This window comes from Lepidochelys olivacea (genome assembly GCF_965140295.1).
Source record: "Lepidochelys olivacea isolate rLepOli2 genome assembly, chromosome: 4".
Classification (NCBI taxonomy): Eukaryota; Metazoa; Chordata; order Testudines; family Cheloniidae; genus Lepidochelys; species Lepidochelys olivacea.
In genome coordinates this window covers 146,806,922-146,831,320 of record NC_140414.1, presented here as the reverse complement: position 1 = coordinate 146,831,320, position 24,399 = coordinate 146,806,922, and the positions used below count along the sequence as shown (strand labels likewise).

The following is a 24,399-nucleotide window of genomic DNA, read 5'->3' as shown; positions in this document are numbered from 1 at the left end:
CAGCTGACTCCGTCTGTCTCCTGGGAGCAGAATCTGTTCCTTCTTGTAGGACCTACAGGCCAGAAGGTGGGCCCTGCTCTGAGCTCACAGGAACAACTGCAGACCCCTGTAGACAAATCAGCTCTATGCATTCGACGGCAGCAGCTCTCCGAGGATGGGGTGGAGGGGTGCAGGGAGGTGAGTGGATGACAAGCGAACCATCAAGCTGGCTAAAATCCTCCCACTGAAGCGGCCGTGATGGCAAACTGACCGGGAACTTCTGTGGGCATAGTTTCCATTTTCTCAAACTTCTGCGCTCCCTTTTGGCCAGCTGAGAATGTTTTACTTGCCGAAAACTAAAACCACCTTCCTCGAACGAATTTCAGCCAACTTGAATTTTTGCTAAACCTTCTCATGAGGAGTCACTTGCTGATCAGCCCAAGTAGCCAAGGCTGGTGGAGTACAGGGAGCAGGAGGTCAGTTAAATGGTTGGAACAAGGGCCGGTTAGGCCACAGGATTCCTGGGTTCTCTCTCCAGTTCTGGACCCAGCTAGCTTTGGAGATCCACACCGGGAGTCCGGTCGGCTGTTGCGCTCCCAGCAGGGACCTCTGATGGCAGCCCAGATCAGAGTGGGGAGCCAGGACCCAAGGGGGCAGGAGGCTCCGCTGGGGAGTAGGGACCCCAGGTGCCGGCCTGAGCCAGGAGCTTGGGTAGCGTCCAGCTGGGAGTAATGACTAGGCAGCAACGGAATTGACAAGAACGACAGGCAACAGATGTAAGTAATGCACTGTCCAGAGGGACACTGTTGCCCTAACTACATCAACGAAAGCCCTGTGGCTCTCCTGGAGATGGAGTTATGTCATCGGTGTAGAAGGCCAGGGGTTCTCAACCTCTTTCTTTCTAAGTCCACCCCCCCCCCCCAACAAGATATAAAAACTCCACAGCCCACCTATGCTACTGTTTTTCTGCATATACAAGCCAGGGCTGGCGTTAGGGGGTAGCAAGCAGGGCAACTGCCTGGGTCCCACGCCACAGGGTCCTCCGTGACACTACGTTGCTCAGGCTTTGGCTTCAGCCCCAGGCACTGGGGCTCCAGCTTTCTGACCTGGGCCCTAGGAAGTCGAATGCCAGCCCTGCTTGGAGGGACCCCCTGAAACCTCGTCGTAGCCCCCCAGTGGGCCCCAGGCCCCTACTTGAGAACTGTTGCAGTAGGGCACTTACATGGATGGGAGCAAGGCTGTCGTGTAGACACTCTCAGAGCTGAGTCGGTGTAAGCTGCTTTACGTCAACCTGACGCTGTAGTACAGACCAGGCCTTCGTGGTACAACAGTCGGTTGGGGTTGGGGAACCCTCTGACCGAGTTATCAGCACAGCGCTCGTCTGCCCGTAGCTTTACTGGGAGGAAGGTGCCTTATAGCACTACCATTTGTTCCCCTTCCCCTCTGGGATTACGCTTGAGTGTTGGTTATCCATGAGGATAACTACACCGGTGTAGCTAAAGCAGCACACCTTGGCTGTAGGTGAGACACCTTTGCACACCTGCCATCTAGCTGCAGCGAGTACCCCGGTCTTACAGTTTTGGCTTAACCCCCTCCTCTGCCCCCAAAAGTCAACTGAGTATAAAGACGGGCTAGAGCAGCCTTGAGCGATGGGCGGATGTTGCTGTGAAGCCGACACAACTTTCGAAGTCTAGCTTTAGTCCGAAACACTTCCCAGGAGAGGTTAAATAACTCCCCTACTTGCTGTAGGGAGTTATTGACTCGGTCCCTTGGGTAATCGACCGGGAGCTCCTGCGCGGGCAATGGGGCGGTTCCCCCACGCAGCGTGCGCTTCGCACACTCGAAGGCGCCAGGAAGCTATTTGACAACTGGGGAAAGGTGATGGTAACTGGACAAGTGCAGCACCTCACACTACTTCTGCCACCTTTGGAACCTGGCTGTTACCAGCTGACTGTCCCAGCTTAAGTGGTAGGAAAAAAAATGTCCATGGTGAGTGTAGGTTAATGCACAGCGATTCGGGACCGCCTGCTGAAGGGCATAAACACCGCAGAAGCCACCTGGATGGATGGTGCTGCAACACTGGGAGTAACCATTCCACCCAGGAATGAAATCTAGCCCTTGATCAGCACAGAGCAGTGCTTCGCTCTGCCAACCGCTGAGCAAGCATTAGAGTCCTTTTCACTGCAAGGTTTTCTACCCCATGTCAATTGCCAAGAGTTGTAGCCTGGAGCCAGAGTAGGAGTGGCTAGAGTAACCTTTGCGAATCTGGTACCAACTGACTTAATCGGGACTTAAATCAGGGGCAAAATAGTTCTAACACCTGCACCAACCTCCCACAGTAGCCGGAACTTGTGCCTTGCTCCTCTCATCTTATGATGTTTAGTGTTTAAAGCCCCAGCTTCCACCGTCATGTGACTACCGGGGCTCTGCTTTCATTTTAATACAAACCCCAGCCACCAGCAGTGCTAGGCAGCAGTTCTGCAGAAAAGGACCTAGAGGTGACAGTGGACGAGAAGCTGGATAGGAGTCAGCAGTGTGCCCTTGTTGCCAAGAAGGCCAATGGCATTTTGGGATGTATAAGTAGGGGCATAGCGAGCAGATCGAGGGACGTGATCGTTCCCCTCTATTCGACATTGGTGAGGCCTCATCTGGAGTACTGTGTCCAGTTTTGGGCCCCACACTACAAGAAGGATGTGGATAAATTGGAGAGAGTCCAGCGAAGGGCAACAAAAATGATTAGGGGTCTAGAACACATGACTTATGAGGAGAGGCTGAGGGAGCTGGGATTGTTTAGCCTGCAGAAGAGAAGAATGAGGGGGGATTTGATAGCTGCTTTCAACTACCTGAAAAGGGGTTCCAAAGAGGATGGATCTAGACTATTCTCAGTGGTAGCAGATGACAGAACGAGGAGTAATAGTCTCAAGTTGCAGTGGGGGAGGTTTAGGTTGGATATTAGGAAAATCTTTTTCACTAGGAGGGTGGTGAAACACTGGAATGCGTTACCTAGGGAGGTGGTGGAATCTCCTTCCTTAGAAGTTTTTAAGGTCAGGCTTGACAAAGCCCTGGCTGGGATGATTTAATTGGGGATCGGTCATGCTTTGAGCAGGGGGTTGGTCTAGATGACCTCCTGAGGTTCCTTCCAACCCTGATATTCTATGGTTCTATGCAGAGAAAAGCCTGAAAGCCCCAGGCCCAGCCAGCATGTTCAGCTCACGTTTTTGAACTCTTGTAATTGACACTGGTTATTTTATGTGGGGGACACAGCTGTGGGTGGCAGTTCAGGCCAACTGGTAAGAAAACCAGACTTGCTCTCAGAGTTCTCCCCCCAGCTGAGGAAGACAGACAATCCTTGGTGGGGATTCATGACGCAGAAGAATCAAAAGAACATTCTGCAAGGGACAGGTGGACAACAGCAGAGTCAGGAGATGTCACTGCAATCAATGGACAGGAATCCAGTGGAGATCGTTAATATCAGCACTAACAGCACTGCATTGCTGGGTTTCCCAGGCAATAGGTGACTGCAGGGAATGCAGAAGCATGCTGAACAAGAAGGTCGAAGCCATCTTCTCCAAGATCCTTCCTGCCCCCTGAGTGAAGGAAGCCAGAAGCTAGGGGAGAAAAGGCTGCATATATAAGGTGATCTCCGTTGCAGCAGAAAGGCAGCTAGTTCCCTCAGGGACAGGCCAGTTAAAGTAGGCAGGATGGGGGTTAAACTAACAAAAAATAGGAAGGTCACAAGAGGGAAGGTGGAGCACTCATTTAGCACAAAATCAAGATGTTGAGATGAAAATTCATCAAGGAACCCAAGGAGCTGAAGAGAAGAAATTAGGCTAGGAGCTTGGGTAACAAACAAGAGAAAGTGGAATTGCTCATTTATTAGCATAAAGTTGGCATCACTTAAACTTGGTGAGAGGACTCCCATGAGTGGAATGTTAAAATCACTGGTTAGAACTGGTATAGGATTGAGTCGGCAAAAGGGCAGGGGGAGGGCACTCTGTGTCAAAACTGGCATTACCTCTCTCCAAGTCACTGATAACTTGGAAGAAAATGATCTTGAATGCTTATGGGTCAACGCCCTAACAGGAAAAGCACAAGATGGGGGATTAAATGGGATCTTCTAGACACACCAAATCACCCTAGGGAACAGGCTGACTGGCTCCTTACACACGTATCTACAATGTGTAGGGGGAAAGCTGCATGATCATGTGGGACTTCAGTTTGAGTGAAGTATGCTGGTAGCCTCCCACTACCAGTCCTAAAACATCCTTGGGATTTCTAAACAGTAATTTCCTAACCCAGCAAGTGTTGTATCCAACACAGGGGAATTCTATATTCAGTCTCAGCTTGAGGTATAAAGATGAACTGAGCCCAGAACTAGAAGAAATTATGGTAATTTAGGTACAAGAGTTCATGACTTGATCACATAATTTGAAAGCAGAATAAAGTCCAGATTAGTAATATATACTCAATGCTTGAAAGGGGCCCATTTCACAAAGCTGAAAATTATGAGCTAAAATATCTAAGGAAAAAAGAGTGATAATGGAGAATGTTTAAGAACACTTTCCTGAAAAGCCACAAAATTGAGACACACAAAAAAATGATCTTGTTTAGAGGGAAAGTGAAGGCAACTATAAAAAATAATAAATACAAAATGTAACAAATGGAAGAAAGTGGAAGTTGGTAGTAATGAATATAAATTAGAAGCTAGAAATGGCAGAAAATTGATAGGGGAAGCAAAGGGACACAAGGAAAAAAATCTGTGGCCAGCAGAATTAAGGACAATCAGGAGTTTTTAACATATATTAGGAACAAAATGAATCCTAACACAGGTGTTGGTCTACTACTAGATGGAAATGGTAGAATTATCAATAATAATGCCAAAAAGGCAGAAGTGTTGAATAAATATCTATTCTGGATTTGCAAAAACAGATGTTGTATCATACAGTAACTCTTTCCATTCTGTGAGCATCTCAGGAGCATATTAAGCAGCAGCAGCTAATGTTATTTTTAAATCAGCAGGTCCAGATAACTTGCATCCAAGCATTTTAGAAGAGCTGGCTGAGGAGTTCAGTGGACTTTTAATGCTGATTTTCAGTAAGTTTTAAAACATTAGGGAAGTTCCAGAAGACTGGCAGAAAACTAATGCTGTGCCAATATTTAAAAAGGGTCAACAGGATGATCTGGGTAATAAAAGACCTGTCTGTCTGATACTGATCCTGGTCAAGATAATGGAGCAGCTGATATGGGACTCTGTTGATAAACAATTAAAGGAGGGTGATATAATTAATGCCAATCAACATGAGTTAATGGAAAACCAATCCTGTCAAACTAACTTGATACCTTTTTGTATTGAGATTACAAGGGTGGTTGATGAAGGTAACCGTGGTCAGGGATATAGAATTCTGCAAGGCAGCCGACTTGGTACTACCCAACAGGTTCCTTAGAGAACTAGAATAATAGAAAATGAACATGGCACACATTAAATGGATTAAAACCTGGCTAATTAATAGGTCTCAAAATGTAACTGTATCAGAGAATCATCATTGAATGGGTGCATTTCTAATGGGGTCCTACAGGGATCGCTTCTTGGCCCTACTCTATTAAACATTATCAATGACCTGGAAGGAAACAAAATCATCGCTGATAAAGATGGCAGATGACAAAAAGCGGGGAGTGGTGATTCGTGAAGAGGGTGGAGCACTGACACAGAACCATCTGGATCGCTTGGTAAGCTAGGCCCAAGCAAACAATATGTTTTAATACAGCTAAATGCAGATGTATTCATCTACAACCAAAGAATGCAGGCCATTTTTACATGATGGGAGACTCTATCCTGGGAAGCAGGGACTCTGAGGAAGGTTTGGGGTCATGGTGAATAACCAGCAATTTCCCAATGTGATGCTAAAGGGGCTAATCCGAACCTCGGATACACAAACTGGAATCTTGAGGAGCAAAGAGGTTATTTGACCTCCGTATCTGGCACTGGTGCAGCCACGCTTGGAATCCTGGGCCCAGTTCTGGGGTCCACAATTAAAGGGTGTTGATACATTGGGGAGGGCTCAGAGAAGAGCCACGAGAATGACTAAAAGATTAGAAAACCTACCCTATCGTGATAGACGCAAGGAGCTCAATCAGTTTAGCTTTACAAATAGAAGGTTATGGGGTGATACTTCCAATTGATAAGGACCTACACAGGGAACAAATACTTGACAATGGGCTCTTCAATCTAGCAGAGAAAGGTCTAACATGGTCCAGGGGCTGGATGTTGAAGCTAGACAGACTAGAAATAAGGCATACATTTTTAAAGGCAGGAGTAATTAACCATTGCAACAATACCAAGGGTTGCGGTAGATTCTCCATCACTGGCGATTTTTAAATCAATATGGAATTTTTTTCAAAAGGTCTATTCTAGGGATCATTGTGGGGCTGGTCTCTGGCCTGTGCTGTACTGGAGGCCAGCCTAGATGCTCACAATGGATCCTTCTGGCCTTGGAATCTAGGAATCTTCCCTTTCCTTCCGCACAGCGGAAACCACCCGCCACAGCTCTAGGCACTGGGCAGACAGGCAAAGCTTCCTCCGGGAGCACGGCTTGGCGCTGCTGTTTATTCAACAGTTTCCTCTGGCCCCCCGTTTTGCAAATGGAAGAAATGGATAAAGAAAACAGGGCAGGTTTTTCTCATTCATCTTCCTGGGATGGTGAACTGCCAGCAGCGTTGAAGCTTTTCCAGTTCTTATATAGAAAGGAGGTGCAACAGCTCTCTTCTCTTAATTGGTTGTACCGTATTTGAATTAAATGTGTCCCCAACAACCCCCAGACTTGAGAAAAGATCATTTCCCTTTGCAGTAGATCAGGACTTACTTGGTACTGGGGACATCATCTAGCTGCCTAAAGACACAAAAAAAGAATTTTTAACAGTGTTCTCCCCCCCCCCGTTTTAAAAATATAAAACTTCCCTTTAGCCACTGTAAGGCAAAGAAAACCCATTTTCTTCCCTTTCCAGATCACCTTTAAAATCTAGACCTGCCCAGGGTCCGTTTCTGTTAGGGACCCAGGACGCGGAGGGACGACTTCCTAGTCAGACTTCCTGCTTGAGCCTGCTCTAGCGAACACCCATGTGGTTGTGATAGGGCCACAACTCTGGCCCCCCTGAGCGCAAAGATCAGTGTTTAAGACCCAGAAAATGCATCCACGACCGGGCTCAGGAGGCGCAACCATGATAAACAGGAAATCCCAACAAGTCGCTGCAGCCGCTCGCTTTCCCTTCCCAACGGCCCGGCGTTGATGTCGACAGGCCTGCAGGGAACTAGCCTCACTGCATCCACATCTGGATTTGCACAAGTGGCCCCCCAGAACAGACTTCCTGAAGCTGCACCCCAGGTAGTAGGTCACCCATTCTGCAGACCAGCTTTGAGCCGAGCACCTGAAAGGCATGGAAGCACAGGGGTGACTTTAAGCATGTGACTTCGGTGGGACCCCGCGTGAAGTACTTGGCGGAATTAAGGCCTCTGGGCGTAATGCCACCTCTGTCCTGGTGAGGGTGCACAGTGCCGGCACTCCCGTGACTCCTGCAGTGCGGCTCTTCCCTCCAGCGAGGCTCCCCAGCTCTCAGCATCTCCTCGTTCTTAAAATAATTGCAACCCTTACCTTGATCATCATTAAGTAAATTATGAGTAATACTCAGGGCTGGTGTGGGGGGCTCCAGCAAAGCTAAGTTACATGCTTCAGCCCAAGCCCTGCTGTGGGTGGGGTGGGGTGGGGTGGGGGGGAAGGGAGACACTGAAGCCCAAGCCCTGCAGTGCGGGGAGAGAACAGAGGGACTGAAGCATCTAACTTCGCTATGGCGGGCCCCCGGGGAATTGCCCTGTGCGCCACTCCCTAATGCCGGCCCTGCAGTTGTGATGCCCCTAAACCCAGCCCGCGATCCTCCCCCGATTAAGTAACCACCTGCTTTACCGAGCAGTGGGGGGCGGGGGGGAGATTAGGGAAACAGGCCCGTGGCAGCGTGCGGCTGAAAAGCCAGCGGATAGGATAGAGTGGGCAGACACGACATCCTGCTGCTGGTGTGTCGAGTCACAGCAGCCCCGTTTGGAAATCCCCACCAGGCTGTAACAATGTTCAGAGAACTCTGAACGCTCTGCTTGAATCTGCAAGGCCCAGGTGCAGGTCCACAGACACTGGGCGGGGCCGTGGCGATCAGACCCACGAACTCCCCCATGGACAGCGCAAGCCTCAACCACGTGAGCCAACAGGGAAAGGCCCAGCTACCCCTCAGAACTTGTTACACACAACAGGAGAACGGCCAGACTGGGTCAGACCAAACGTCCATCTAGCCCCATCTCCTGTCTTCCGACAGTGGCCGACACCAGGTGCCCCTGTGGGAATGAACAGAACAGGGAATCAAGTGATCCATCCCCTGTTGCTCATTCCCAGCTTCTGGCAAACAGAGGCTAGTGACACCATCCCTGCCCAGCCTGGCTAATAGCCATAGATGGACCTATCCTCCATGAACTTATCTAGGTCTTTTTTGAACCCTGTTAGAGTCTTGGCCTTCACAACATCCTCTGGCAAAGAGTTCCACAGGTTGACTGTGCGTTGTGTGAAGAAATACTTCCTTTCGTGTTTTAAACCTGCTGCCTATTCATTTAATTTGGTGACCCCTAGTTCCTGTGTTATGAGGAGTAAATAACACTTCCTTATTTACTTGCTCTACACCAGTCATGATTTTATAGACTTCAGTCATATCCCCCCTTAGTCACCTCTTTTCCAAACTGAAAGGTGCCAGTCTTATTAATTGCTCCTCCTAGGGAAGCCGTTCCATACCCCTAATCCCTTTTCTGAACCTTTTCCAATTCTAATATATCTTTTTTGAGATGGGGCAACCACATCTGCACGCAGTATTCGAGATGTGGGCGTACCATGGATTTATATAGAGGCAATAGACTATTTTGCCTACCCCTTTCCTAATGATTCCCAACATTCTGCTCGCTTTTTTGACAGCCGCTGCACATTGAGTGGATGTTTTCAGAGAACTCTCCACAATGACTCCAAGGTCTCTTTCTTGAGTGGTAGCAACTAATTTAGACCCCGTCATTTTATACATATAGTTGGGATTATGCTTTCCAATGTGCATTACTTTACATTTATTAACACTGAATTATGGGTGTCTTTTCCATAACGAGGACTTGTGAAAGAACAAGTTGACACAAGGCATCCTACTGGGATCTTGATGTTTGTGGGAGTTGCCCATGGATTAGGAGCTTACCCGGCCCTTAGAAAGATCTATGAACTGCACTGCACAACTCCAAAAAGATTTATTTTTAATAATGCGTATCTTAAAAATGTACAGCACGTCATCAGAAAGTGTTTTCAAAAGTCAGAAAGAAGCCAGAGCAAGGTGGTGGTGGGGAATTGAGAACTCAACCAGTGATACAAAAGAAGTTTGACCTGTATGCCCACCCTTACCACTCCCGCACAGTCACGTGGACATTATTCTCTCATGGCAGTGGAATCCACGCTGACCCAGAAGACTGGGCTGTTCCAAAGGGCAGCTGGGATTTGAACATTTTTGTTCCCGTGCCACAGTCCATTCATAGCTAGATGCGTAGCAAGGCGTGCGCTCTGGCTCCAGATAATGGAAAAACCCCTTTTAGATGGGGCAACAGAAAGTAGGCACTAAAGGCAACGGTTGTACCCAAGAACAGGAGGACACAACACAACCAGGCCCAATCCTGCCACTATGTAGCAATATTCATACAGGTACCTGCAGACTTCAGTAAGACTCCAGTTTGAGCCACTTCCGATCCTGGGTGAAGTTTGCAAGGGAGTTTAGTGCTGGTTGAAGGCGTCAGCCCGACAGCCACGGAGATTGGATCTCTCAGTTTAATCCCAAAGCAGGTCCCATACAGAGAGCAACAATGCCATGTGCTTCGACTATGCCGTAAGGGGTAGTCATGCTCCATGGATCCTTCTTCTAAGATTGTCAACAGGCGCAATGGGGTTTGCCAGGTCAGTGGGAACCAGCCTGAGAACCTCACTCACTTCACATAGGCCAGTGGGCAGCTCTCTGATGTCATTAAATTTCCAGCCCAGGTGAGATCTGAAAGGACTCCAGAATCCCCATTGCCAATCTAATGAAAAAGTTCCAAGGGACGATATAAAAAGCTGCAGCAGGGAGAGGAGATTAAAAACCTGGTCGCACTCTGAAGCTGGGTGTTTGTGGCCTGTGTTGTACATGGACAAAGCAGAGAACCCCAGTCTACTTCACCAAGGCCAGATGTAGTAAAAAAAGCAAGCGTCAGCCAAGGCAACCTCACTGAGAGACAGCTGGGTCCACCTGGCGCGGAGGTTGCAGACCTTGGTTCCCAGAAGGAGGAAACCACCAACCTCCCAGAAGATGGTTTAAAACCCAAAGAGGCTGGGGCTCTGCTTTGGGGAAGCTGAAGCCTGGATCCTGGCCTCCTGCTGCAAGAGGAGATGGCTTCGGCTTGGCACAGAGGAGAGGGAAGCTGTGAGCTTGTCTGTTACAAATGGAGCTGGGCCTGCGGTTTACCAGCTCATGTGAAAATTCCTGGTATCTGCTTCTAGAGAGCTTGATCCTGCAGGCCCTCCGTCAGCCCAAGGACAAGGTGGTGGGCAATGCCTCCTAAAAGCTGCTCCCTCTCACCTTTATGCTGAAGGTTCCCCAGCCTTCCATACGGCCCCAGCAAGTCCATCTGACAGCTCACAGGGGACTTGCTCTTCCCACTCCTCCAGACTAGTCTGAGGCTGGAAATCCCTTCCTGTTACAGGAGGTTCCTGTGTTTCCCAGACCATGTGTCTAACCGTGGCTTGGAGGGCTTCAGAAGTGACATCAACTCCTGCAACCCAGGATGCTTTTAATCTCTAAATACCTGGATGCCTAAATTCTGAGGGGACCGTACCACTGCTGAGACACTCCCCCAAGCCCAATGGTTAAATCCCAAACCATGGGACCATTCAGAAACACTGGTTGACAATATGGGCAGAGTGTCCTGCTCCCAGCTGGTTCCCACAGGTGTCCTGGAGTCTCTGGTTTGTTTGCCAACAATTCTCATCAGCTCAAAGCATTCGTTATCAAAAGCCAAATTTGCCTCCACACCCACCGAGCATCTCACATGGCAAGAGGCAAATTGTGGGGCACAAGTCAGGACATCAAGCCAGGCCCTTCCTGTCTGGGGAAGGTGATGACCAGCAGCCCCAATGCTTCTCTCAAGCCAGGGAAGCATTCTCATGAGACACTCGGGCATGCCCAGGGAGCAGACAGACCACACTCCAAATAGCCAGGGCCTGATCTTACAAGCTGCTGAGTATCTTCTTCTAAGGGGAGCACTGCACCGTACAGGATGGGGCCCATAAGGAGCGCACCAGACGTGGATGGATCATTCTCCTCTCCAAGGAGGGTTTGCCATGTGAGCTGGAACACAACTCCCCATAGAGCCGTTCAGCAGCATGCTGGGGAGTGGGGAGTATTTTAGTTCCCTTTGGGTTTGTTTTTTGTTTACGCCAAAAGGTGGGTCACTTTGCCTAGTGATTTGTAAACAGCAGATGCTGGAGGTTTCAGAGGGGCAGCCTGCAGCACTGAATAAGCCCAAGAACAGAAACAAAAAGCCAAGGCGAATGGACATTCTGTAGAAGGAGCCATTTCCCCAGTGGTCGCTTGGCCTCTTGCCGATCTGATCTCCCTGGCTTGAGAACTTCCACCAACAAGAAAAGCAGGCCGGACTTCTCTCCTGGTCTGCAGAGAGTTACCCAGTCTAGGGGTCGGTGCACGCAAAGGAAGGGCGTTTGTTGTGCTTCCAGAGGAAAGCTGGGAAATCCAGCAAGCTGGAAGGATTTGCGTCGCAGCCTCATTACGCTTCAGCTTTTCTGAAATCCCTGCTGAATGGAAATATGAAGCGTACCCAATCCGGATCCTTCCCCAAGCCCCACCCTTCCCCACAGCATTTCCTGGCATGCTGTGGATGGGAAGGAGAGCAGGAAACCTGCTTTCAAAAATGGCCTCTGCTAGCTGGTTTGAAGCACACACCTGGACTTGGCTGTCGATGGAGTAGCAGTCACAAGATAAGCCCGCAGGGCTCCGAGTCCCAGAAAGCCGCCTGCCCAAACAAGAGATGCTATAAAGGAAAAACAAAAAGGTACCCGATAAGCTTATAGAGCAAGATTTCCCTGCATCGCGGCGACTCCATTCACGTGCCGAGTTCAACTCTAGCCTGGATCCTATCCCACCCCCCTCTCCCACTCCAAAAGCCAGGGACACAGTCTGTTCAAAGTTTGCCTGAAGGTTCAGTACTTCACTCCAGGAACAAACTCCTTGGCGTCGGGGTTCAAGTTGCTTTTGCTCTGAAATGGAGAAAAGGGAGATGGATCATTCCTCTCACCGTGCATTTCTCTCCACCTCACCCCCCTCTCCTCCTCTCTACCCAGAGATCTGGCTACTTAAGATGCCATGTAATGGGAACTGATGCAGAGCATCTCCCCTGCCCCCAGTCTGTGCTGCAGGATGATAACACCCACAGGCCCCTGCAAGGCCCCACAATCAGCAGTGTTTTCCAGATCAGGAAATCCCAGTACAGATTATCTCAGATGCCTGGGGTTACCCAAGTGATGGGCATAGCTCATTGGTATGACAACCAGCCACCCCGCCTCCTGCAGACCCAGGGGAAGCCCTGCAGAACGTAACCCCTCAGACATACCAAGCTGGGATGGTTACTCCTGGCCTGTGGGACCGTCATGGAAGGAAATGGGGACTCATCAACCCTGAGGGGGGTGTATTCTCACCATGCAGTGCATGCGAATCCCACCAGTGCTAGTGAGGATTACACAATGGCTCAGTAAACCCCACCAGCGAGAAGTGCTCTGCCCTCATTGGTGCTCCCCACCCTGAGACAGGGCCCTGCTGAGGGTAGGGAAATCCCCAGGGACCACTACCGCACACAACCTGCTCCCAGATCTTTACCAAAATATCCTCTGAACTGCAACTGTCGCCCACCGAGAGGCCATTCAGCTGCTGCTGCAGCTGCCCGATGCCCTGGGGCAGGTCGCGTGATGGAATGAACCAGTCCTGGTCCTCTTCATCCAGCATCTCCTGGAAACAGCGGTCAAGGAAGTCCTGCTCCTGCAGCTCCTCCTCCACCTGGCCAGGAAGGGGAAAGAACCATCAGGGCTGAGGGTCGAACGCCACCTGCCTGAGTGCACCCAGCATGCTCAGCACAGTATGTGCTACCGGGGAGGGGTCAGACGAGATGATCACAGTGGTCCCTTCTGGCCTGGAAATCTATGAATGAGAGTACATCTCCCCATGCCCTGGAGAAAAGCTGTGGGATGGACACTTTAGGAACATAGGTGTGGCAAAGCCATGCCACGCTGAGACATGCTTTTACCATGCCGGAGCCACGGTTTAATCCTGGACTAAGATCTGGCCGTGCCGGAGGCAGGTTCTTAACACCTTTGAAAATTAAACTTGGGGGCTTACGTAGCTGGCCTGAAAGTGACTGGCCCAAAGCCCACCCAACAGGTGGGTGATAGAGCCAGAAACAGAACCCAGGAGTCCTGCCTCCGAGGTGGCGAGGCAAAGCCATGTGTAAACATGGCCCTTAGGGTGCACCGACCGTGTCAGAGGGACCGTGAACGGCAAGCAGCAGTCAGTTCAGAAGGGAGCACTACAACTTTGGGTCCATCTACACGCCCCACCTAAACTTGCCAGCACGGCACTCCCTGCCACAGCCACGGTGCACATGTTCAAGCAGAGCTTGCTCATCGCATGCGTCGAATTGGGCATCCAAGCCAATTAGAGGACTGTGACAGTGGAGGTTAGGGTGTAATGTGGATGGGGCTCAAAGCAGGAACCCCAACCTTTGCAAGGCATTAGCCCTGGGAAGGCAATAGGATTCTACAGCTCTGCCTTCAATTGCTTGTTTGCTTCAGTCTGCACCGGCCTATTATTAACACGCACTACAAGACGGAGCGTTTTGGACAATTACTGTAGAACGCTGGGAGGGAGTGTGCTCTAGTGGCAAGAGTAGCTGCCAAGGAGCCAGGACTCCTGGGTTCCATCTTTGGCTCTGCCACCAACCTGTCGGGTGGGCTTTGGTCAAGTCACAGGTTTCAAAGCTGGGGACCTAAGCAGCTGGCCTGAGTCTCAAAAGGCACTAAGGACCCGCAGCTCAGTGGAGTATAGGCTGCCGCTCCAGTCTCCTATCTGTGCCTCAGTGAAGTCCACATGGACCACTCATGGGACCAGTGGCTCTTCACGAGAACGAGGGCCCAACTGGCTCACGACGACGCTGTGGGCGACACCTGGGAGCACTCAAGTGCTCCAAGTGGCAGCCCTGTAGCTAATTGGCAATGGAGCAGCTGAGCTAGATAGAGGCTGCTCAAGCTGTATAAAGAGGGGCACAAAGGATCTCTCTAGAGAGACCCAGCAGCTGCTGCAGGCTGGAAGGAGCCCACAGGAGACAGAGCAGGCCTCTGTGAATGAGGGCTCAGAGTGCAGGGTGAGACCCAGAGAGAACTGCCAGGGTCCCCCAAGAAGGGGGACAGTGGCACGGCTCCTGTCATCAGGTTCTGGGGGGAGGAGAGGGCACTGGCCTACAGCATCCTAGAGGGGGAAACCGGCTTCTGGGAAGGGAAAGGAAGGAGAGGTCAAGTGAGAAGAAATCCATGGGGAGCTGAGTAGACTCCTATGGGGGAAGTCCTGAAACAGGGCTCCTACGGGGGAGCAGGGCGACCCCAGGGCAAACTGCCAGAGACCCTGCAGATAGCAGGCAGCATGGGCAATCCGGCTGCAGAAGTAGCTATTAGTTTGGCCCACAAGGGGCAGAGGAAAAACTACTTGGATTTGTTAGGATTTTCACTTGGACCTTTCTGTTACTCCGGAAGGGGACTGAACTTTTGACTTGGCTGGACGGCTGACACCTGGAAGACCCGGCGAGAGGCAGGCGGTCAGCATGAGGTGCCGGAGAGCAGTGCTCTTTGCAGCTTCGCACCTGGACACAAGGGGCACACTATGGGTGGAGGGTACACTACCTTTCAGGCCCCTTTCTGTCTCTAGCGCAGCTCAGCTCCAGGGTTCAGTGGAACATTAGATTTGCACAGAAGTGACAAAACCCACTGCAGAAGTAGCTCAGCCTGTCACTTTTGGTGTCATCCCACAGGGCAGCTCAGATAAACATTCCCACTCTGTGTGCAGGGAATAAGAAGTGAGACTCTTGGAGTTTGCTCTGGGAGCGGTCCATCAAAGAACACATAATCACTCGTTAAACCACACCAGCAGTGTGTTTATGCCGACACGTGGTGGCAGGCTACTCCTACGGAGTGCACGCTGGAGAAGAGGGAACTCCTCCACTGGGGCTCAAGCTCTCCAACACAGCCAGATGGTGGAGGTTCACTGGCGGTCTAGAGCAGAGATCCACCAGCCACAGCAGGAATTGAGGACAAAAAACGTAACTGCAGATATTCAAAATCAGGAGGTAGAAGGATTGAAACACAGAGGATGTTTTCAGAGAACTATCCACCATGACTCCAAGGTCTCTTTCTTGAGTGGAAACAGCTAATTTAGACCCCATCATTTTATATGTATAGTTGGGATTATGACAGGTTTCAGAGTAGCAGCCGTGTTAGTCTGTATTCGCAAAAAGAAAAGGAGGACTTGTGGCACCTTAGAGACTAACCAATTTATTAGAGCATAAGCTTTCGTGAGCTACAGCTCACTTCCTCAGATGCATATCGTGGAAACTGCAGCAGGCTTTATATATACACAGAGAATATGAAACAATACCTATTCCCACCCCACTGTCCTGCTGGTAATAGCTTATCTAAAGTGATTTCCAGCACAAATCCAGGTTTTCTCACCCTCCACCCCCCCACACAAATTCACTCTCCTGCTGGTGATAGCCCATCCAAAGTGACAACTCTTAAATAGGCTTAAATAGAGACTTGGAGTGGCTAAGTCATTATGCAAGGTAGCCTGTTTCCTCTTGTTTTTTCCTACCCCCCCCCCCCCAGATGTTCTGGTTTAACTTGGATTTTAACTTGAAGAGTGGTCAGTTTGGATGAGCTATTACCAGCAGGAGAGTGAGTTTCTGTGTGTATGGGGGTGGGGGGATGTGAGAACCTGGATTTATGCAGGAAATAGCCCAGCTTGATTGTCATGCACATTGTGTAAAGAGTTGTCACTTTGGATGGGCTATCACCAGCAGGAGAGTGAATTTGTGTGGGGGGGTGGAGGGTGAGAAAACCTGGATTTGTGCTGGAAATCACTTTAGATAAGCTATTACCAGCAGGACAGTGGGGTGGGAATAGGTATTGTTTCATATTCTCTGTGTATATATAAAGCCTGCTGCAGTTTCCACGATATGCATCTGAGGAAGTGAGCTGTAGCTCACGAAAGCTTATGCTCTAATAAATTGGTTAGTCTCTAAGGTGCCACAAGTCCTCCTTTTCTAGTTGGGATTATGTTTTCCAAGGTGCATTACTTTCCATTTATCACCATTGAATTTCACCTGCCACTTGGTAGCCCAACCACCCAGTTTTGGGAGATCCCTTTGCTACTCTTCACTGTCAGCTTTGGACTTAACTATCTTAAGTAATTTTGTAATATCAGCAGATTTTGCCAGCTCACAGTTTACACCCCTTTTTCCAGATCATACTGGGTTTTCTGTTTTCCCAGCCTCTCTGATCACCCCCACCCTCCTGGTCAGGGGGTCGGTAGTATATTCCTACTGCTATGTTCTTATTGTTTAAGCATGGAATTTCTATCCTTAGAGATTCCATGGTACAGTTTGATTTATTTAAGATTTTTACTGTATTTGACTCTGATTTCTTTCACATACAATGCCACTCCCCCACCAGTACGACCTACTCTGTTATTCCTATATATTTTGTACTTTGGTATGACTGTGTCCCATTGATTACCACTGTTTCACCAAGTTTCTGTGATGCCTATTATATCAATATCCTCATTTAACACCAAGCACTCAAGTTCACCTGTCTTAATATTTAATCTTATTACATTTGTATATAAGCACTTATAAATTTGTCAATACTTAGTTGTCTGCCTTGATGTGATATAAGTGAGTGGGACTCTTTTTTGGTCTGACTGTTTTTCTTCAGCTCCTACCTTATCAACTTCTATCCTCCCTCTTTACTAGGATGTAGTACTTCCCACCCCAAAGGAAGTCTATGTCCAAACTGCATGCTCCTCTGTACCTGTTGGCTTTCCCCTAGCCCTTAGTTTAAAGACTCCTCAATGACCTTTTCAATTTTACATGCCACAACTTGATTCCATTTTGGTTTAGGTGGAGCCCATCCTTCCTGTGTAAGCTCCCCCTTTCCCAAAAGGCCCCCCAGTTCCTAATAAACCTAAAACCCTCCTCCCTACACCAATGTCTCTCATCCATGCAGTGAGATACTGCAGTTCTACTCTAGAACTGGAAGCATTTCAGAGACTGCTACCATGGAGGTCCTGGACTTTCATCTCTTACCTAGCAGCCTAAATTTAGCCTCCCATGACCTCTCTACCACCTTTCCCTATGTCATGGATACCTACGTGTACCATAAGAACATAAGAATGGCCCTACTGGGTCAGACTAAAGGTCCATCTAGCCCAGTATCTTGTCTTCCGACAGCGGCCAATGCCAGGTGCCCCAGAGGGAACAAACAGAACAGGGAATCATCAAGTGATCCATCCCGTCGCTCATTCCCAGCTTCTGGCAAACAGAGGCTAGGGACACCATCTCTGCCCATCCTGGCTAATAGCCATTGATGGACCTATCCTCCATGAATTTACCTAGTTCTTTTTTTAACCCTGTTATGGTCTTGGCCATGACAAGTGGCTCCTCCCCAGCACTGCACACAAGTATGTTTAGATGTCTTAAGAGGTCTGCAACCTTCACACCTGGCAGGCAATTCACCACTTGGTTCTCCTGGCCTTCACAAACCCAGCTATCTATGTTTCTAATAACCAAAGCCCTCATGACTATTACCTGTCTCTTCCCAATAACTGGAGTCCCCTCCTCTGGAGGGATATCCTCAATGCGAGGACACGGTGACACCATCTGAAAGGAGGGTCCTAACTATGAGATTGTTTTCCTCCATTCCAGCTTAATATTCTCCTTCTGAGACATTCATCCTTCTCAACAGCCCCGCGGTTGTCAGAGTGGGGATGGGGCTGCTCTGCCATGTCCCTAAAAGTCTCCTCTGTGCACCTCACTGTCTCCCATCGCTCCTCCAGTTCAGCCACTCTGGTCTCCAGAGCCCATAGTTGGTCTCTGAAGGCCAGGAGCTACCTGCACTGAATGCACACGTATGCCACAATCGCGCATGCAGCATTCAGCGCAATAAACCGGATATCCTCCCCTGCCCGCACTCTGCTGCTGGACTTCTGCCGGCATTCTTTTTACTCTTGTAGGACGTTTTTGTTCTTCAGTAGGGGTGAGAAGTGATATCGGTCTAAGTTTAGAGAATGTTTGTTAGGTGCCTCTCGCGCACACACACACACACACCCCCTCAAACTCCTGCGCAAAAGTCTCCTGTTTGCTAGCTCCTCTGGTTGCTTAGGAGCTGGTTTCTTAAACCCCTCTTCTCCCTGAGCAGCCCCATCCCCGGCAAGGGATCCTAAACAGATCAGGAATCTAAGGACAGCAGGCTAGAGCCTCCTTAGGAGCTCTCAGCCTTAGGTAGCAGGCCCCCACGCTCAGCACACAGTCCCCTCAAGCAGACCACACTCCAGCGAGGCACAGCAAGCGAGCAATAGAATCCCTCTGCTCTGCTCCACACCACAGCTTGCATCTTCTCCTGCCGTCCACCCATACATGGAAAGGCTTCGTGGTCCCAGTACTCCTGGCTCCCCACCCCCAATCGAATCCCTCCTAAAGACTTGCTGCTTCCACATGGCCCAAAGGGACTAACCACCCCCAGTCAGCCAGAGGCCTTCTCCATCACAACGCTGCATCACAGAACAAGGCATCGGAAGTACCACCTTCCTTCCACCTCCCAGTGCATCTTGTCTTATCTGACTAAGCCCTTCAGGGCAGGCACTGTGGTTTTTGGCTCGCATAGCCATCAGGGCATAAGCAATGCATTTTAAACGCCCAATAGCCCATTTCACAGATGGATAAACTGAGCCATAGCAAGAGAGCGCATCCTGCCCATGACCACATAGGACACTGGTGACAGAGCTGGGATACTGTGTGTTCTGTTCCCAGCTCTTAGTCCCATGCCTTAAACACAAAGCCACCCTTACTTCTGCACCACCACTGGAGGGGGGAGTCTGACCTGGCCCTGGGAGCGGCCCGTGCAGGGGAAGAGGAAGTCCCATCCCTCCGCAGCCCAGCCAGGACTAGCAGCTAGAGCCTGGCGCAGGGTCGGCGCCCCCAGCCAAGACATCCCCAGCCCTGCTCCTCCCCAGCACTCAGGGGTTATAGGGGCCTTGGGCTGGCTGTATGTCGATGGGTAACCACAGCACCTCTCTGTCCACGGTGCCCTGGGCAGTCATCCACGTTGCTCACCCACAAGGCTGGCCCTGCCCCTCCCCAAAAGTGAGGGTACCTCCCCAGACCAGGCCACCCTTACTTCTGCGCTGCTCCTGACGGAGGCTCTGCCTTCAGAGCTGGGTGCCCAGCCAGCAGCCACCGCTCTCCGGCTGCCCAGCTCTGAAGGCAGCGCAGAAAGAAGGGTGGCAATACCGCACCCCCACAATAGCCAGATTTCACAGAGGAGATCAGATTTCACAGGCCATTGTGTGTTTTTCACGGCCGTGAATTTATAGGGCCCTACTTATAACCTACTGCACCAAGCAGGCAATTCATCAGGGAAGCAAATGTGCCACAGGGTCTTTAGCTGGACTCCAGCCACACCCTAGCTACTTCAGAGCCACATGGCCAATTTAGTTACAAAGTTCTTCTTAAAAAGTCTCAGGCTATTCCCCATCCAACAGAGGCTTGGCAAAGATTATGAAGGCAGGGGGAAGCGCTCACCTCTCTGCCCCAGTAGAAACCCTGACTCACTGCAGGCCACAGGGGAGCAGGGTCTGCTGTGTCTGGAAAGAGCCATTCCTTGACCTTGCAATCGCAATAGCATTTAGCAAGCCCTTGTGAAACTGCAAGCCAGAGGCCTGCGTTGGAAGCATCTGTCAGGAGACAGAGCCAAGCCCAGCCTAAGCCTGGAGCAAAAAAAAAAAACAAACCCAACACTTCAATATGTGATCTGGCCTGAAATCCTACAGACCAGCTCCTCCTGTCAGCTCAGGACTGAGTTAAGTTTCCCCACAGTACAGGGCCCTTCAGCTGTAACAGCTGATCAGAGACTTCTCTGATCTGAAGGTTATTCTACAGCAGGGGTAGGCAACCTACGGCACGCGTGCCAAAGGTGGCACGCTAGCTGATTTTCAGTGGCACTTACGCTGCCCGGGGGGCTCTGCATTTTAATTTAATTTTAAATGAAGCTTCTTAAACATTTTAAAAACCCTTATTTACTTGACATACAATAGTTTAGTTATATATTAACGACTTATAGAAAGAGACCTTCTAAAAATGTTAAAATGTATGACTGGCACGCGAAACCTTAAATTAGCGTGAATAAACGAAGACTCGGCACACCACTTCTGAAAGGTTGTTGACCCCTGTTCTACAGCAATGCAGGCTAAAACCAAGTCTCCGCATTAGCCTTGTAAGCCAGCTCTGGGACACCTCCCCTGGGGGCAGGTCATTCCCTAGCTGTCTCCTCAGGGTTTCTAGAAGCTTACTCTGCAACATCTAGTGGTACAGGCCCCTAGAGTCAGGATACAGAACTAGGTAGGTCCTGGTCTAACAGGGTCTGGCCATCCCTATATTGCTGTATTCTGCAAGAAGTTTATTGCAGATTGTCTGACGAATGTTAACTTAGACTTATTTCAGCAGTGACTGATTGCCACAGAGCTCCCCCAGTATGCACAGGACTGGCATCTGCTGCTGCAGCTGTCTGATAGATGAATATCATCAGATCCAGATTAGTCCCCCAAATCAGCTGGTTAAACAACTGGACTGCACAGAGGCTGCGAAAGAGCGCAGCGTGGGCTCCCTCCAGGTCCTTGAGACTAGTGAGGAGAAACAGAGGTGAGGAGAAACAATGAGGAGGAGGAGGAGGAGGTTCCATGATTGCCAAACTCCCCGCTCCCAAACGAGCTGACTCTGCTCCAGTACATCCCACCTCGTGCATTTTTATTCCTAGAGCAGCCTTCTTGCTTCCTCTTTCCTGTCATTTAAATACCCATCAGTGTAACCCTGCCACCCCACGCCTGCTGGTTGCTTTATGCAGGCGCTCAGAGCCTTCCTTGCACGTCAAGCCCCGCTCTGGATCCCACCCTCCTGAGGATGCGCAGATGAATGCACGGTACTGGGTCTCAGACTGGCCACAGTAGGTAGAACCCCGCCTTAACCCAGTCTGAGCTACAGATCCAGGCAGGAGCATGGCCCCCGAAGGCTGAGCCAACTGCACCTCCAGCTACCGCGCAGATTCATTCAGGGCTTTGCATTTTTGCTGTGGATACTGGAACGATGCAGCTGAGCTGTGGAACAGACACAGTCGAGTTGGTCATGGAGATGCCAGTGCTTTCTCCCGAGCTACACAGGGGGGTTGGTTGCCTGGTGGGAGGGAGACACTTATGGAGTACAGTACTTCACCTTGCTGGGAGCAACGGTGCTGGGCACCCTTGCAGGTGCTTACGTGTAGAGGCGGGGGGGGGGGAGGGGTATTACAAGGAAACCAGCAAAACCTGGGGCTGACAACGCCCAGATGTGCAAGGGAATAGCCACACTAGCAGAATCCGTACCTGTAGCCAGCAGATGTCCTGGTGCTAAGCCAGGAGTGTAGACAAGGCTCGCACGATTACACTATCCGGTCAGGACAGTCTGAGCTCGGAGACTCACAGGCTCTAAGGGGATCGCTGTTAATCCTAGCCTGCCCTCCCGCGTGACACATTCATTCCTGTATGAACTGGAGCGGATTTTTTAGAAAATCATCCAATCCTGATTTAAAGATTGCCAGCGATGGAGAATCCACCATAGGCCGTGGGAAGTTGTTCCGGTGGTTAACTGCCCTCACTGTTAAAAATGTGCCTTATTTGAGGGGCTCTTAAAATCTCCTTCGCACCTTCCCCCAAGCATTACAACTCCACCGACTCCCCTCACTGCTTGTTCTAGCTTCCTCCGGTATCGAACCTGCGTTTTCTCCATTACAACCAGAGCCCATTGCTTCCTGTTCTTCCCCCTGTGATGTGCAGGCTCTCTGGGTCAGGAGCCTTCCTTCCGTGGGAAAAGGCCCATTGCTGGAACAAATAAGGGAGGAGCATGGCAAGGAGCCTGGGGGCTTGTGAAGACACCCAGACACTTCTCTGTTTGGCTAGCACTGTGTGGAGGAAACAAACACTCCAGAAAACTGGCAGGGAACAGGGAGAAAGTGAATCTGGGAAGGATTCAACCCCAAGTCTAGGGACAAGTCACCCAGTTGGGACTGGCCACAAGTCAGGTCTGTCTTGTCGCTGCCTGGACCTCCAACCCCCACAGGGATTGAGGAGGGTGGGGGGAAGGGGATGGTCTCTTAACACAGCCTTTTGAAGGGATGAAACTATCAGTGGGAAACAGAGCCAAGCCCAACTCAGGCTAATTCCACTCACTGCAGTGGCATGACCCACAGTGATGGGCTGAGAGTTACCTCTGCCTCGGATGACATAGGTTCCCATCTCTATGGTTCACCTGAGTCTGTGACCCAATCCAGTGCTGTCCCCCTGGAGGGCTCTCCCCGAGAAGCATCAGGATTAGAAACCGTTCAGCGAAACCTCAGACTGTCCCGAAAAAGCTGGCTGAGCTTCTTATGCCCCTGGGACCAGTTTCTACTCTCCACGGGTGCATCAAGCCCCCTGCAGGCTGGAATACACACTCCCAGGGACAGAAGCCTGACCGCGCCATCGTCAAGGCTGTAACGCAGATGGTCCCATCTAAAATGGGCAACACCTGGCAGCTCTGCAAATCCTGGTCCTTCCCTGTGCCTTGAGGTGCTCCTGCAATACAAGTTATATGGTCTGGCTGCCATAATCCCACGCATGCATCTCCCGTCCAGTTTAGATCATTGGGATAGCTCCAGATTCAAAGCCTGTCTAGTCGAAGAGCTGAGGCTGGCAAAGCAGGCGAATGCAGGAAGGCACAGACTGGTTTCCCTTTGCAATCTCACTGAAGAGTCCCAAGCAATTGGACCCCATTCCACAGTCAAACAGATCCCCAGCATTCACCCTGGAGTTTCATTCCTCACCCCATGACTCCTATCTATTGCCCCTTAGCACCCCCCATCCACCTCCATCCATAGTATGCTCCCTTCAGGGGAAAAAAGACAAACTGAATTCAATATAACACGGCTTATGAGCGCTTCCATGGGGCTTCCAGCAGCTGAGCACTTTGCAAACATTCTCTCTAATTAGTCTAACACAGTCCCGCCCGTGCAGCTGCTCGTGGGCGGCTGCTGTGTCTAGTTGCAATTTTAAAAAACAAAACAAAAAAACACGTGAACCATAGTTCAGTAACGACTGTTGCATAATTGGCGTGACAGGACTACGGCTCTGCGCTGAAGGGTTAATGTGAGCCCTGGAGGCTGGGGTTTGCTCCCATGGGAACAAGCTTAAACATTCCCAGATGGAGATTTTCTGCTGAGAACATTAAAGACTGAGGAAGTTCCCCTTTTGGGGCATTGGGGGAGGGGAGGGAAGCATGGCCTCCATCCAATCGCTCCTGCCCTCAGCTGGAACAATCCCCCACCACACAGGTACACTGAGGATACCGAGTGAGTGGGGAACTTCAGGAAAGCAGCAGGCCTTTGTCCGCTCTCTCCAGCAGGAAAGTTTCAGGTTTCCTGCCCATAGCAGGCGCTTGCTCAGCCAATGGAACGGCCAGCAGCAGGCGAGCTCATTCCCCACCCAGCTCAAGCAGAGTCTAAGTTTCCTCCAGCTAGAGGCGTGTGCTGTTCCCTTCTGCAGAGCTCCGGCAAGCTTTCCCCTGCCACATCGCACAGGCTTGGCAGCGGGACGAAATCTATGCGAGGCCAGGGGAGAAGCAAGGGGATAAGACTGTGTGTTGGGAATGGGGAGACTGCCTAAAAACCAAGCCCTGCAGTGCTCCCACCTCATCATCATCCAAGTCACAAGCTTCGAAGCAACATGTTACAAGCTTCTCATGGGACAGGAGAGTCACGCAAAGTTTGGATCATCATTTATCAAGTATTTTGCAGACCATTAACTCTCTCCTACCACGGTTTCCTCTGCTCAGATGCCATTTGCTCAAATTCAGAGCAAACAGCTTCTAAGGTTATTGCAACAACACTGTGACCCTCTCCAGTCCACCTATTGGCAAGCACCTCCCGCTCAAGTCATTAACCCCTT

At 50.3% G+C, this 24,399-nt stretch overlaps 1 protein-coding gene across 3 annotated transcripts in view; it reads right to left on the bottom strand.

The window, feature by feature from the left end:
• Positions 1–9,281: 9,281 nt before the first annotated feature.
• The window catches only part of PAIP2B (poly(A) binding protein interacting protein 2B), a 43,202-nt gene continuing 28,084 nt past the window's right edge, over positions 9,282–24,399 (bottom strand). For all 3 annotated transcript variants that reach the window (XM_084627628.1, XM_084627627.1, XM_084627629.1), the window contains 2 exons: positions 12,955–13,131; positions 9,282–12,338 (listed from right to left, as the gene is read on the bottom strand). In XM_084627628.1, the coding sequence (XP_084483754.1) occupies positions 12,282–12,338; positions 12,955–13,131 (234 nt within the window). In that variant the 3' untranslated portion in view covers positions 9,282–12,281. The remainder of the gene's footprint in view (positions 12,339–12,954; positions 13,132–24,399) is intronic.